The following is a 16,120-nucleotide window of genomic DNA, read 5'->3' on the forward strand; positions in this document are numbered from 1 at the left end:
CCTACTCTACTCCCTGGACACACATGACTGCGTGGCAAAACTTGGTTCCAATTCCACCTACAAGTTTGCTGACGATACAACCATAGTGGGCCGTATCTCAAATAACGATGAGTCCGAATACAGGAGGGAGATAGAGAACCTAGTGGAGTGCTGTAGCGACAACAATCTCTCCCTCAATGCCAGCAAAACTAAAGAGCTGGTAATTTACTTCAGGAAGCAAAGTACTGTACACACACCTGTCAGCATCAACGGGGCCGAGGTGGAGATGGTTAGCAGTTTCAAATTCCTAGGGGTGCACATCTCCAAAAATCTGTCCTGGTCCACCCATGTTGACGCTACCACCAAGAAAGTGCAACAGCGCCTATACTTCCTCAGGAAACTAAGGAAATTCGGCATGTCCACATTGACTCTTACCAACTTTTACAGATGCACCATAGAAAGCATCCTATCAGGCTGCATCACAGCCTGGTATGACAACTGCTCGGCCCAGGACCGCAAGAAACTTCAGAGAGTCGTGAACACCGCCCAGTCCATCACACGGACCTGCCTCCCATCCATTGACTCCATCTACACCTCCCGCTGCCTGGGGAAAGCGGGCAGTATAATCAAAGATCCCTCCCACCCGGCTTACTCACTCTTCCAACTTCTTCCATCGGGCAGGAGATACAGAAGTCTGAGAACACGCACGAACAGACTCAAAAACAGCTTCCTCCCCACTGTCACCAGACTCCTAAATGACCCTCTTATGGACTGATTTCATTAACACTACACCCTGTATGCTTCATCCGATGCCAGTGCTTATGTAGTTACATTGTATATGTTGTGTTGTCCTTTTATTTTCTTTAATTCCCTTTTCTTCTCATGTACTTAATGATCTGTTGAGCTGCTCACAGAAAAATACTTTTCACTGTACCTCGGTACACGTGACAATAAACAAATCCAATTCAACGAGCAACTATTAACCTCTGTCTTTGAAGGGAAGATAAATATCTGAGGTCAATTTTGATCCAAAATTAATTGTCTAACGATGGAATATTCAAACTTAGCCGACCTCTGGAGCCAGGAAGGACTGCATTCCTCCTGGGCACTGATGATGATTGCCATGCATGTTGATGGACTAGACTTTGCATTGAACATGGGGATTGTTCCCACTCAGCTCCCACTCAAGCCAATGCACTGATGAGTAGGTTGGCCCGAAGGGGTGAGCAGCCGACAGTTAACCAGTGTTCTGTCGTGGTTTTAGCTGGTTAAACCTCAGCAGGATCCTGTGCATCTCCCTAAACGGTTTGTAAACAACATGTCCCAAATTTTTCTGATTTCAAATAAATGGCGAGTGCCCCTCAGAACAGAGAGTAGTATGATGAATGCAGGAATTTTTAAAATCTAAAGTATATTATGTGCTTTGCAGTAAGGTTATTAAAAGAGCTTAGGTTAAAGTATCCAGATTATATGTCTGCTGAAGCTGTGATGAAGGGATTAACATCTAGGGAGACTGTGAACGGCAGCACAGTAGCACAGTATTTAGCACTGTTGATTCACAGCTTCAGGGTCCCAGGTTCGATTCCCGGCTTGGGTCACTGTCTGTGCGGAGTCCGCACGTTCTCCCCGTGTCTGTGTGAGTTTCCTCCGGGTGCTCCGGTTTCCTCCCACAAGACCCGAAAGACGTGCTGTTAGGTCATTTGGGCATTCTGAATTCTCCCGCTGTGAACCCGAACAGGCGCCGGAGTGTGGCGATTAGGGGCTTTTCACAGTAACTGCATGGCCGTGGTAATGTAAGCCTACTTGTGACTATAAAGATTATTATTATGACACTCATGGGAGGGGTTGGGTCTGTTTTCAGTTTTGTTTTCAGCCCTGTGTCTGTTGTTTTTAGTTTCATTTTAGAACATTCTTCTCTGGTTTCTGAGGAAAGGAGGTTTCTCAGACCGACTTCTGAAAGCTTCTCTCACAAGGACTTTATGAATAAATGTGTAAGCCACTGAATATTGACAGTATTAAGAAATAGCATTTGACCTGTGTGTGTTGATTTTGCTGAATTGAAATTTTAGAAGAGGACGGGAAAGTAAGCTCAAAGACTTTTCTTTAATAATTTCTTTTTAGAACTGTTTCACTGTTAATTGAAAAACAGTTTTTTTTCCTTGGACGTCAATGGGGTTAATCTTGTGTTAATAATAAAGTTTGTTTTAATATAACATCCCTAGTTGTCAGTGGGATCACTCTCGGAGTGAACTATCGTTTCCTCAGTTTCCAAAGGAAAAATTGTTGGAGTCTCGTTCCTAATCTAAATTGGGGTCTGGCCTGGGTACCGTAACACGAGGAACTCATTGACACGAGGGCAAACGGAAATGACCTGCGTGGATTTTTCAATTACTTGGGCCTGGTCCATGTCAAAAACGATGCAGTGTTCTGCCCGGGAATACAGGGCATTCATGACCGTGCCTAAACATTATGATGCAAAGTTACTTATATTTGTATCCAACCCGTCAGAGAGAATAAATAAAAATTTGCATTTCTATCGCACGTTTCACACCCCACAGATGTCCCAAAATGCTGACAGCTAATGAATTACTTCAGCTTGTGCTGAAATATAGGAAAGTACGGTAGCATGGTGGTTAGCACAATTGCTTCACAGCTCCAGGGTCCCAGGTTCGATTCCGGCTTGGGTCACTGTCTGTGCGGAGTCTGCACATCCTCCCCGTGTGTGCGTGGGTTTCCTCCGGGTGCTCCGGTTTCCTCCCACAGTCCAAAGTGCAGGTTAGGTGGATTGGCCATGATAAATTGCCCTTAGTGTCCAAAATTGCCCGTAGTGTTGGGTGGGGTTACTGGGTTATGGGGATAGGGTGGAGGTGTGGACCTTGGGTAGGGTGCTCTTTCCAAGAGCCGGTGCAGACTCGATGGGCCGAATGGCCTCCATCTGCACTGGAAATTCTATGAAAGACCGCATTTATTTGTACATGGTAGTGCCCCACAAACAACAGTGTAATAATGAACAAATAATCTACTTTTATGATGATTAAGAGATAAATATTGACCACAATACCAGGGTTAATTCCCCTCCCTATTCTACAAAACAGTGCCTGGGATCTTTTACATCTACCACCCCCCTCCCCCCTCCCAGCAGGCAAATGTTGCTGCAGGTTAATGTCTCACATGACAGTTGTCACCTCCCGCATTCCCTCGCACTGCACTTGAGTGTCAGCCTTGATTTTTGTTCTCATGCCCTGAAATGGGACTTGAGCCTGAAACCTTGTGATTTAGAGATGAGAGAGTTACCATTTAAACCATGGCTGACACAGATATATTCAGACAATCACAGAGATAACCTACGCATCATCCAACCCTCCAGTTCTGCTCTTTTCATCGTCCAGGATCCTGCCATTTGTCCAGCTTCGCACTGATCTTTCTCTGATCAGTGCTCTAATTCGAGTTGAAACTTTGAATTCTTCGCTGGCGGGATTTTCCATTCTGCCAGCAGCGCACCTACGCCCACGGGTTTCCCATTGGCTGGTGGCGGGATGGGAGAAGCCTGCTGCTGGCGAGTGCGTTCCGCCGAGGAACGCGCGGCTGGAGACTGGGGAATCCTGCCCTTAAACTGCGAAGTAGGTTCAGTTGCGTTAGTAGAAATAGTTTGGCCCGGGTGAATGCCGCTTGAAATCCCATATCAGGTTTAAGGACATCTCCTCGTGGCTGGAGACAAAATTGGAGTGGGAGGGGGAGAATCTGGTTGTTGTGGTCGATGTAGGGCCCAAAAAACATGGATAAAACTAGGAATGGTGTTCTGTTGCGATAGTTTGAGGAGTAATTGGCAGAGGGTCAAGCAGGTTGAAGGGTAGTGCAATAAGGAGTGGATTTGGGCACTGGCACCAGTTCTTAGGAAAGAAAGAGCTGTCCCATTGGCACTTAAACCAGGCTGGATCCTGGCAAACAGTTCAACTAGGGCTCTGCATAGAAACTAAAATCCTGGGCAGGTTTCACGTGAAGGGAAATTTAGAAATCTAAGGGAAATTTGGAAATCTAAGGAGAAAGTAAAGAAAGGTAGAGTGGGAACGAAAGGACAGAGAGTTTAACAGTAACCGTGCATCAACGAATAAAGTCCATGAAAATAAAAGTAATGGAAAACAAAACGGAAGGCTCTTTATCTGAATGTGTGAAGCATTTGAAATAAGGTGGAGAAATTAGTGGCACAAATAGACATAAATTGTTTAGATTTAATTGTCATTGCAGAAAGGTGACCAAAGAGGCAGCACGGTGGTGCAGTGGTTAGCACTGCTGCCTCATGGCGCCGATGTCCCAGGTTCGATCCCGGCTCTGGGTCACTGTCTGTGTGGAGTTTGCACATTCTCCCCGTCTCTGCGTGGGTTCCGCCCCCACAACTCAAAAGATGTGCAGGGGAGGTGGATTGGCCACTTTAAAATTGCTCCTTAATTGGAAAACATTAATTGGATACTCTAAATTTATATTAAAAAAAAGGAAGGTGGCCAAGGTTGGGAAATAAATATTCCAGGGTATAAAACATTTTAGAAAGGCAGAATGGACAAGGAGGAGTAACTCTGAGAGGAAAGAACGGCAATAAGGACAGTAGTGAGAAAGGATCTTGGCTCAGTAGGTTAGGTGTAGAATCAGCATGACTGGAGATTAGGAATAGTCAATGTCAGAAAACGCTGGTGGGAGTGGTCAATAGGTCCTCTATTGCACCATTGGAGAGAGCATTAAGCAAGAAATAATTGGTGCTTGTAACAAAGGCAATATAATAATTGTAGGGGACTTTAATCTTCATGTAGATTGAACCAATTAAATTGGTGGTCTGGAAAATGATTTAGTGGAATGCTTTCCTGGAACTATGGAACCAACTAGGGAAGAGAGGTCATTGACCTGAAATATTAACTCGGTTTCTGTCTTCACAGATGCTGCTAGACTGGCCAAACATTTCCGGCATTTTCTGTTTCTTTTTCAGATTTCCAGCACCTGCAGTATTTTGCTTTTGTGCTGTTGAAGAGATAAATCTATTTTAGACCAAGTATTATGCAGTCAGGCAGTTGTGTCACAGCAGCGGGTCGCTAGGAAAAGCTGATCATAATAATTCCATGTTAAGGGCGCAATTTAAGGTCCAAAAAGTCCAGTTTTGGGTGCATATAGTGCAGAGAATGACCCCGCTATCAAATGGGACATCTCATGAGATCTCATTGGATCTCACAAGGCACCCCTAGCATCACGAGATTTAACTGCCTTGTCACGTCACCGAGTCGGCATGACGAGGCCGTTCGATTGTGCCCTAAGTCTGAAAGCCCTAATCAAGACTCCTGCAAAAAGTCAGTGCTTAGATATGAGGTGAGAGTTCATAGAATTATTCATAGAATTTACAGTGCAGAAGGAGGCGATTTGGCCCATCGCGTCTTCATTGGCCTTTGGAAAGAGCACCCTATCCCTGTAACCCAGTAACCCCACCTAACATTTTGGACACTAAGGGGCAATTTAGCAATGCCAATTCACCTAACCTGCACATCTTTGGACAATGGGAGAAAACCAGAGCACCCGGAGGATGCCCACGCAGACACGGGGAGAACATGCAAACTCCACACGGACAGTCACCCGAGGCTGGAATTGAACACGGGACCCCGGAGCTGTGAGGGATTGATTGGGTAATTAGACTAAAAGGTAAGGCAGTAACTCCAACAGTGGGAAAGACTTAAAAACAATACAAAGGGTTAAACAAAAATATATTCCATTAACAAATGTATTCCATTTATGGGCAGCACGGTTGCACAAGTGGATAGCACTGTGGCTTCATAGCGCCAGGGTCCCAGGTTTGATTCCCCACTGGGACACTGTCTGTGCAGATTCTGCGTGAGTTTCTCCCAGTGTCTGCGTGGGTTTCCTCCGGGTTCCTCAGTCCTTGAGGTGCAGGTACACCCACTGTGCTATTGGGGAGGGAGTTCCAGGATTTTGTCCCAGCGACAGTGAAGAAACGTCGATATATTTCCACGTCAGGGTGGTGAGTGACTTGGAGAGGAACCTCCAGGTGATGGGGTTCCCAGGTATCTGCTGCTCTTGTCCTTCTAGATGGTAGTGATCGTGGGTTTGGAAGGTGCTGACGAAGAAACCTTGGTGAGTTCCTGCAGTGCATCTTGTAGATGGTACACACGGCTGCCACTGTTCGTCGGTGGTGGAGGGTCTGAATGGTTGTGGAAGGGGGAGCAATCAAGCGGGCTGCTTTATCCTGGATGGTGTTGAGCTTCTTGAGTGTTGTTAGAGCTGCACTCATCCAGGCAAGTGGAGAGTATTCCATTACACTCCTGACTTGCGCCTCATAGATAGTGGACAGGCTTTGGGGGGGTCAGGAGGTGAGTTACTTGCATAGGATTCCTAGTCATTGACCTGCTCTGGTAGCCACAGTATTAATCTTATTCGTCAAGTTCAGTTTCTGATCAATGGTAGCTCCCAGGATGTTGATTGTGGGGATTCAGTGATGGCCATGCCATTGAATGTGAAGGGGCGATGGTTAGATCCTGTCTTGTAGGAGGTAGTCATTGCCTGGCGTGAATGTAACTTGCCACTTGTCAGCCCAAGCCTGAATATTGTCCAGGTCCTGTTGCATTTGGACATGGACTGCTTCATTATCTGAGGAGTTGTGAATGGTGTTGAACATTGTAAAGCGCCAGGGACCCGGGTTCAATTCCGGCCTCGCGTGATTGTCTGTGTGGAGTTTGCGCATTCTCCCCGTGTCTGCACGGGTTTCCTCCGGGTGCTCCGGTTTTCTCCCACAGTCTAAAGACGTGCAGGTTAGGTGCAGGCAATGCACAAATATTGCCTCTTAATGTCCAAAGATGATTGAGGGGACAGGGCCTGGGTGGGCTGCTCTTTCAGTAGACTAGATGGGCCGAATGGCCTCCTTCTTCACTGTAGGGATTCTATGCGAAGTCATCCGTGAATATCCCGACTTGTGGCCTTATGATGGAAGGGAGGTCATTGGTGAAGCAGCTGAAGATGGTTGGGCTTAGGGCACTGAGGAACCCCTGCAGTGATGTCCTGAAGCTGAGATGATTGACCTCCAATCACCACAACCATCTTCCTTTGTGCCAGGTATGACTCCAACCAGCAGAGAGTTTTCCCCCGATTCCCATTGACTCCAGTTTAGCTAGAGCTCCTTGATGCCAAACTTGGTCAATTGCTGCCTTGATGTCAAGGGCAATCACTCTCACCAATGGCATTCAGCTCTTTTGTCCATGTTTGAACCAAGGCTGTAATGAGGTCAGGAGCTGAGTGACCATGGAGTTATCTAAACTGAGCGTCCGTGAGCAGGTTATTGCTGAGTAAGTGCCGCTTGATAGCACTGTTAATGACTCCTTCCAGTGCTGAGGTGGGCCAGCTGCTCTCACTGACCTCTCCTGAATCCTTACTGTGATCGATGCTCAAGAGAAGAGCAACGAGACAGGAGCACCTCGTGCCTCCCTTTACAGCTGACCCAGCCACGGTGCCATGTGCGTAACCATACCTGAAATCGGCAGGTCAACCACACCACTATTCAGAACTGAATAAATCAGGGGCTGGATTCTCCGATTGTGAGGCCCTATCCTCACGCCGGCGTGGGAACGGTGTAGCTGGGGGCTAGCATGTCGGCAGCGTAGAGCACCCGGCTCTAGCTGCTGATACGGCCTGGAGAATTGCTGGGTTTGTGGCTGTGCACGCTCGCCCACAAACAGGTGCCGGGGCCGTAAACGGGAATTCTCCGCCTGATCGCCGATTATGATATCGGTGTCAGACAATGGAGCACCCCCCCCCTAAGTGTTGAGGCTGGCGCAAGAGTCGTGGAGTTTCATGGCAGCAAAACTGGCACCACACGCAAACCGATTCAGCCACTGTTATGGGGCTGGCACCCGCACCATGTGGAGCGCAATCGATTCTAATGAGAAATGGTGTCGGATTCGCTAGAGTCTCGATTGGCACTCAGGAGACGGTCAAGCTGCCTGTGCTTCACTCCCCACACACACTGTCCATAACTGCCGGGAGCAGGGGGGGTATCTGGAGGATGACCGCCAAACCTGCGGCCCCCGACCATGGCAGAACAGAGGGCCCCGGACGTGGTCGGCTGTCTGAAAGAAAGGGAAGTCGCCGGGGTGAAAATCGGCAGCGGGTGAGGAAGTGAGACCCCCCTTATATGCAGTTCCTTGTGACCTGTGTGTCAACCCCCCTCAAACACCAACCCACACTACCCTCGCCCTCAGCATTACCCCCACCCTCACCCCACACAACCCTCACCCCCACCCTAACCCCCACCCCATCCCCATCATCACCCCACCCTCAGCCCACATCACCTCCACCATCACCAACACCCTAACCCCACATCACCCCCTCCACCCCCGGCCCACGGTCTAATCATGCATCTTGTCTGCTGGTGATGGGGCGGGCCATCTGGTGCCCCCCACCTCCAGACGGTGCCACAGCCAGAGTCCCGGGTGCCGAGCAGCGAGCCATGGACCCGAGTCCCAAGACACCCCAGAGCTTGAGTCTGAGGATGACACTGACTCCCTCCAACACCTTCCACCATCCCAGAGACACTCACCTCGGTTGGGCATGTTAGTGACAAGGCTCCTGGGACACACTATGGTGCGCACCACACAGCTGACCCGGTACAGCAGGTGGAGGTAGGAACTCCTGAGGGGACGGACGGTGGTAGCGCAGGCCTGCCCCAGGACTAGCTGCCATCCAGATGGGTTTTGGGCTTCTGGAACGGACAGTCCCATCGAGTGTGGAGATGCAGTTAGCAGAGCCAGGGACTACATAAGAGGTTGCTGGCGAGATCCAGTACCTGCAGGTGCAGGTGCAGGTATCCAGCACGGTGGCATCCACAGTGGAGGCATTGAGCGTGAGGGTTGTGGCTATTGATCAGCATGTCCAATGTGCAGGCGCAGGGTTGCCACCTCATAGGCAGCCATGGCCCAGTCATGGGGGCTAAGGCTGAGAACGTTGGCAGCATTGCCAGGGCACTGGCCAACCTAGCACAGATACAGAGGGAGGTGGCCCAGTCCCAGAGGGAGATGGTGCAGTCATCAGCTGATGTAACACAGACCCAAAAGGTGGTGGCACAGTCAATGGGTGATATGGTACAGTCCCAGATGGCAACAGTCCACTTCCTGTGCTCCATGGCCGCCAGCATGCAGACCCTGGTTGAGACCAAAGCGGGCCTCCAGGACTGGCAGCGGCAGGTGGCAGGGGAGCCTCAAGTAATAGCTCTATCCACATCCCTGTCCCATGGAGTAGCCTGGGGGCCAGCGGGCATCCCGAGGGAGGAGGAGGTGATGGGGCCTGTGCTGGTGACTCCTGCAGAGGAGGTACCAGAACACTGCAGCACCTCGGACTCCTCCCACCATCCCTGGCGCATCTGCTGGGTAGCGGGCAGAACAGGGCGGCACCACGCCACCTGGGACACCTGAGAAGCAACTGGACCCACCCAGGCCCGGTCGCCACAGAAGTCGGCCACCAACGGGAACCCAGGTCGCAGGGCGGGAATCACAGCAGGCCGCCTCCACCCCTGATGTACCGTCTGGGGATCCATCTAGATGTAGCATTAGGGCCCATAAGGGCATGAAGTTAGACACCAGTTAAGTTGGCACAGGTGCAGGGCACAGTTTAGTTAATAATAATATATTGCTTATTGTCACAAGTAGGCTTCAAATGAAGTTACTGTGAAAAGCCCCTAGTCGCCACATTCCGGCACCTGTTCGGGGAGGCTGGCACGGGAATTGAACCCGCGCTGCTGGTGTTGTTCTGCATTGCAAGCCAGCTATTTAGCCCACTGTGCTAAACCAGGGGCTAGGGCACAGATCTGTATATACATTGGCACATTGAACACCTGTTACCACTGTTACAAACTGCCTCGGTGCTCTGTCAGATGGGTGTGAGGGGTGGGTTGGTCTGGGCTGGCCAGAGAGAGGGTGCGGGGTGGGGGGGGAATGGGCGGACATTATGGGTGGTCTGGGTCTCCACCCCCCACCAATCCTTCCCCACCACCGTCACCCCAGGGATCCGATGGGACCGTGTGATGGAATGGTCAGCTCGCATGAAGGGATTACCCAGGTAGACGGTGGAACGTGCTCCGGGGACAGGAGTCAGACATTGTTAAATGTTGCAGAGCACCAGGGCTCACCACAGAGCGGGTTGGCATCATCCTCCATCCAGTGCACCAGACCCGCTGTTACTGCCAACCCAGGACCCCCCCCCCCCCCCCCCCCCCCCGTAGTGTGACAGGTATGTATAATGGAGGGGGTTACGGGGGAGGGTGATGTGTTGGGGTAGGATGCGGTGTCCGTGCCCCTGGCCAGTTTCCCCCCCCCCCCACTCCTCCAGTCGGTAAACCTGGAGACGATCAGAGCGTCCCGTGCACGTTGACCCACAATGCGGGTGACCCTCTCAGTGTCATACTGGAGGGCCCCTTCCAAGCAGTCCAGGCACCTGAACCGTACTTTCAGGAGACCGAAGCACTGCTCGGTCACGGACTTGGTCGCTGAATGGGGGGTCGTAGCGTCGTTCTGTGGCCTTCAGATAGGCGTCACCAGCCACGACCACGGTGGATAACCTCTGCCTCCCGGGAGCCCGGGGTGTAGGGGGGCATCTCGAACATGTCAGGAATTGCCAAGTGTGCCAGGATGAAGGCATTGTCCACACTGCCCGGGTTTCGGGCACAGACGTGCATGATGCACAGCAGGTGGTCACAAATCAGCTGCACGTTCATTGAGTGGAATCCCTTTCGGTGGGTGTAGAGCGGCCTGTCATCTGCATGTCCTCGTAGGGGGACATGCATCCCGTCGATCATCCCCTGGACCCGGGGCATGTCGGCGATAGTTGTGAACCCCGCTGCCGGGCATCCTGGTGGACTCGGCCCACATTGAAATGGATGTATTGAGCCACCATTATAGGGCCTCCATGATTGTGCAACTCTACATTGAGTTCTGTGAGATCTCGGACAGGTCCCACACGATGCCTGGAAGAATTCCGTGGCGTAGAGGTTCAGGGCGACTGTCACCTTGACAGCCACAAAACCCCAATGGTGCCAGGTGCGCCATGATCTGGCAGATATATTGCACTGTCTCTCTGCTCAGCCAGAGTCTTCGATGGCGTGCCTGGTCCGGCAGGTCCTTGAGGGACAGGCGCTTCCGGTACACTCGAGGCCTCATGCATCGCCTCCTTGGCACCTCCTCCTCCTCGGCCTGTTGGGCGGCTCGCTCTCCATCCTGGGCAGCTGCCTCCTGTTCCTCTGGGTCAGGCCCCGCTGCTGCACCTTCCTCCTCCTCGAGTAGCTCCAGCTCGTACAGCCGCAGTGCATCCCCCAGGGCTGCAGCAACTAATAGGAAGGCCACCATTGCTGTTTAAATTCCAATATCCATTGTCTGCACGAGGGAAAGACTGACAGGTTAGCATGGTGCGTATTCCCATGCCCAACCGGGTCCGATGGGCGACATGGTGGCTCCGATTGGCACTGCGGGCTCTGCCTCCCATGCCCCCTATCTCTGCACCCCTTGTCCTGTTGGTGCCAGATCCATGGGATCCTGTGCTCCTGGCGCTCGTCCGTCCCTGATGCCAGAGGTACCATCGGCTGGCACTGCCCTTGCCAGCAGTATGCTCGGTGGCCCCTATCCGGCTTCCAGTCGGGGCATCAGTGGACGTTGCCCTTGAGTGGGCTGCGTGATCCTGCACCTATTGGGTGACGGCCAGTTGGGTGATGGTGGGTATAGCGGAGGGTGGTCAATGGGGGGTGGAGGCTGGGTTGCGGGGGTGGAGGGTTGGAGTCACCCATACGGCCAGTGTCCCTCTGGGGCCAAGGTGGGTGGTCAGTTGGGTGTGCAGGAAGATGGCTGCCTTGCAGGCCCTGGCAATGGCGGTCTGTGCCTGGACACGTAGCTCCCGTGGGGCTCACCCCGGCCACTTGGCCCATTCCCCCGTCACCGCTTCCCTCCGGTACTGGCACAGTCCCCCCACATCAGCCAGCCCAGCCAGTGTCCGGCCTGGCAGCCCAAAGTCACGCTTCTCTGAGTCCTTCCACTTCTCTTTCCCTCATCAGCTATGCTGCCAATTTCATGATTTTTAAAAGCAGAAGTGAACCGCGCCTTTGAGAATCACACAGGCCCCGGTGAATACCGGATCCGGCCCAGTAATGAAATGCAAACGGTGTTTACCATTCCGGACCCCATTGGCACGACTGTCGAGGCGATGGAGAATGGCAATTTGGTGTGAAATCGGCATCTGCCGCGATTTCAGCATCGGAATCGATTCTCTGCCCAAGCATGTTTCCCGATTTTGACGTCGGCTGACGGAAATTCCTACCCTTTATTTTCCTGCCTTTCTACAAAACTATAACCTCTTATTGCTAGTATTATTGCAGCCAATCTACCCTCTATCCTTGCCAAGGTTTTTTATTCATCTTACGTTGAGTACTGCAACTGTGGACTAAATATTTCAATATTACCCCCTTTCTTTACTGTTTAATGATACTGTATTTAAAATCCAGAATTTCAAAAATCCTTCTTATTCGCTTTTTACTTGCACTGTTATCATTAAAGTGAAATGTAACTCTAGCGGGTGTGCAAATGGAGCAATGGCGGATTATCTATCTGCCCGACTCTTCACTCCATTTGCATCCATTTCTCAACACTCAATTTCACCCCTTGTGCTCCTTTTCCTAAAGTGTAAGACTTCACATTACTTTGTATTGGACTGCATCTGCCACTTACCTGCTGGTCTTCTGACCTGTGTAAGGCCTGCTGCATGTAACAGATTGCAGAGGTTAGGTGGCTTGTGGGCAGCACGGTGGCACAGTGGTTAGCGCTGCTGCCTCACTGCGCCAGGGACCCGGGTTCAATTCTAGCCTTTACTGAATGGAGTTTGCACATTCTTCCCGCGTCCGCATGGGTTTCCTCCGGGTGCTCCGGTTTCCTCCCACAGCCCAAAGATGTGCAGGTTAGGTAGATTTGCCATACTAAATCGTTCCTTAGTGTCTAAAAGGTTAGGTGAGGTGCCTGGGTTATGGGGTCAGTGTGGGGGTTAAGGTCTAGGTAGAGTGCTCTTTTGGAGGGTTGGTGCAGACCCGATAGGCTGTATGACCTCCTGCACTGTAGTGATTCCATGAAACGCTAAGAAAGGATGGGCTGGGTGATGATAAGGGTTCAGACGATCCCTTAAGGTTAACAAGGACAGCGTGAAAATGCAGGTGACAATAGTGCGGATCATGAAAAACATGCGAGGACCTAAATGTGCTATCACCACAATTTTCCAACTGCTGTTCTAGCTCCAAAACCCAGAGATCTTGAGCTGTTGCAATTGACAGTGCTTCCTGCACACATAGTTATCCAGGACATGAGAAGCATGCTGGAGTTCCCACGTGTAACCGGATGTACATTGCAAAGGTCTAAGAAAGGATTGTGCAAAAAGGGATGTGAGCATAGAGATGAAGCGGATGTGGGGATAGAGAGGAAGAGCACATGAGGATAGAGAGGAAGATGTAAGTTTGGAGCTGAGAAGAACAAAATGGTTAGAGTAGTAACAACTATTGGGATGCTGACAAACCCGAGAAACAAGTTGGACCAGTATAATAAAAGCAAGTTACTGCGGAGGCTGGAATCTGAAACGAAAACAGAAAATACTGGACAATCTCAGCAGGCCTGACAGCATCTGTGGAGAGAGAAGGGAGCTAATGTTTTGAGCCTGGATGACACTTTGTCAAAGATAGACCAGGACTTGGAGAGAGCGGCTGGAAGCCAGCAATCAATACGCTTTCTCTTCTACCCTTTCCAGGGATGCAAGAGGGGCAATAGACAAACCTTCCTGTATATGGGCCCAATATTTAAGTTATGGATGGATATTTGGATGAGAGAGGGTTGAGCCTCAGGGTATGAAAGACGATCATTTATTCATGGACTGTTAGAAGTTAAATCTTGGTACTTTGGAGATATGGAAAATCTGCTTTCAGGCATTACAGGTTTTACGATTGTGAACTCATTGCCGATCTTATATATAAATCATTTCCTTTGGAATATCGTCTGTCAATTATGTTTATATATTGCCAGTTCTCCATTAACCTTTTACTGAGCTAAATCAGGTATCAGATCGTTAGGCCAATGATTAAATCTGTTCAGTCAATTACATTCAATCATTTGTAAAATTAATGTGTTGAAATGATGAGATTGCTCGTCAGTTAGTGAACGATTAGATTCATCAATTGCTTTTGATTATTTTTTTGGATCGGCTCAGTTTCAATCCATGTCCTTTCCTTCCCTCCGCAGGTTCTGGTTGGCTGCAGAGGACCTGAAGAAACGCCCTCTGCTGGAAGTCCCGGACAAGGTTCAAGAAACCTGGCAGGAATTCCTTGCTCCAGGAGCACCCAGTGCTATCAACCTGGATTCCCATTCTTATGAGATAACCAGTCAGAATGTCAAGGATCCTGGAAGGTATACCTTTGAGGATGCACAGGTTTGTTCGAGTTTACGTTTTAGGTTTAATGGCACCATTGAACAACACAGGGGTGTGGTGATATACATTACTGTAAGTACACAAAGGGTTAATGTACATACACTACACCTAGCTAGACACTAGAGGGAACACCAGAGACATGACACACAGACAGTCAACCAATAGGTCAATAAGATAGGACACGACCAATGGGCATTCACGATACACATAGAGGTGACACTACCACAGGAGTGCATTACACCAACCCATATAAAAGGACACATCACACATGCTCAGTCTCTTTCCAGTGGAGACTCTCAGTGAGTACAGACACAGGGTTGATTGAACATCACTCCCACCACGTGGATTGTAGCAGACTGGTTTGTCAGTCTGAGTAGCTATAGAAGCACATAGGGCAGCACAGTAGGATTGTGGATAGCACAATTGCTTCACAGCTCCAGGGTCCCAGGTTCGGTTCCGGCTTGGGTCACTGTCTGTGCGGAGTCTGCACATCCTCCCCGTGTGTGCATGGGTTTCCTACAGGTGCTACGGTTTCCTCCCACAGTCCAAAGATGTGCAGGTTAGGTGGATTGGCCATGATCAATTGCCCTTAGTGTCCAAAATTGCCCTTCGTGTTGGGTGGGGTTACTGGGTTATGGGGATAGGGTGGAGGTGTTGACATTGGGTAGGGTGCTCTTTCCAAGAGCCGGTGCAGACTCGATGGGCCGAATGGCCTCCTTCTGCACTGTAAATTCTATGAGAAGGATTAACAGTAGGATCCAAGTAGGAGAATTGTTAACAGTAATAAACGTGTTAAAGCTATCTCCAAGTCTGAACCTTTCTTCGTCAGAGTGCACATCAAGGAAGCAGCTTATGCTACGACAAGAGCATAACAAAAAAGGGGTGTTTATTTTAAGGCCAAACAGCTTCAGATGGTTATAAAAGAACAGCCGGTCATGCCCGAGAGTTTAACAGTGGGCATTCAGCCCCCTCCCCGAGCCTCTTCTGCCATTCAATTACAATAATAATAATCTTTATTAGTGTCACAAGTAGGCTTACATTAACACTGATGGCAGACTCAGGGGGCTGTCAGAGTCATGGAGTGGGGCACTTAGGGACAGCCAGCGGAGTGGATTCTCCACTGTCTGACACCAGTATCGGCATTCCTGATCGAGTGGAGAATGGCAAGTCACCGAAGAAAATGGGATAGGCACCAGACCCGTTGCAATGGTCCACTGTACTGCCACCAGCCTCAGAGAACTACCTACCCCGCACCCGTGGCATCATGCAAATCCGCGATTTGCATGTATTTAAATCTGCATAACGGGCTGCAACCTAGAGGCTCCTGGATGTTGAGACTGCTGACAGTATCCTGCAAACGCTCTGAGGGCTTCTGGTTATGTAGCAATCCTCCACCCCTCCCTTTCTGCTGTGAGAAAAGAGGAAGTGAAACCACTTGCTCCTTTGATGTGGTGAGGAGCTGTTAATCATAGCCCATCCCCACAACCTAACCTGCGCATCCCTGGATAATAAGGGCAATTTAGCATGGTCAATTCACCTAACTCTTACATCTTTGGACCGGAGGATAACGGAGCATCCAGAGGAAACCCACGAAGACATGGGGAGAATGTGCAAACTCCACACAGACAGTGACCCAAGGACTGAATTGAACCTGGGTCCC

At 50.2% G+C, this 16,120-nt stretch overlaps 1 protein-coding gene across 2 annotated transcripts in view; it reads left to right on the forward strand.

Moving 5' to 3' along the window:
* The window catches only part of LOC140397116 (regulator of G-protein signaling 6-like), a 941,371-nt gene that overhangs the window by 891,605 nt on the left and 33,646 nt on the right, over positions 1-16,120 (forward strand). For both annotated transcript variants that reach the window (XM_072486131.1, XM_072486132.1), the window contains exon 15: positions 14,274-14,460. In XM_072486131.1, coding sequence (XP_072342232.1) covers positions 14,274-14,460 — 187 coding nt within the window. The remainder of the gene's footprint in view (positions 1-14,273; positions 14,461-16,120) is intronic.

Source organism: Scyliorhinus torazame, chromosome 2, assembly GCF_047496885.1.
Source record: "Scyliorhinus torazame isolate Kashiwa2021f chromosome 2, sScyTor2.1, whole genome shotgun sequence".
NCBI lineage: Eukaryota > Metazoa > Chordata > Chondrichthyes > Carcharhiniformes > Scyliorhinidae > Scyliorhinus > Scyliorhinus torazame.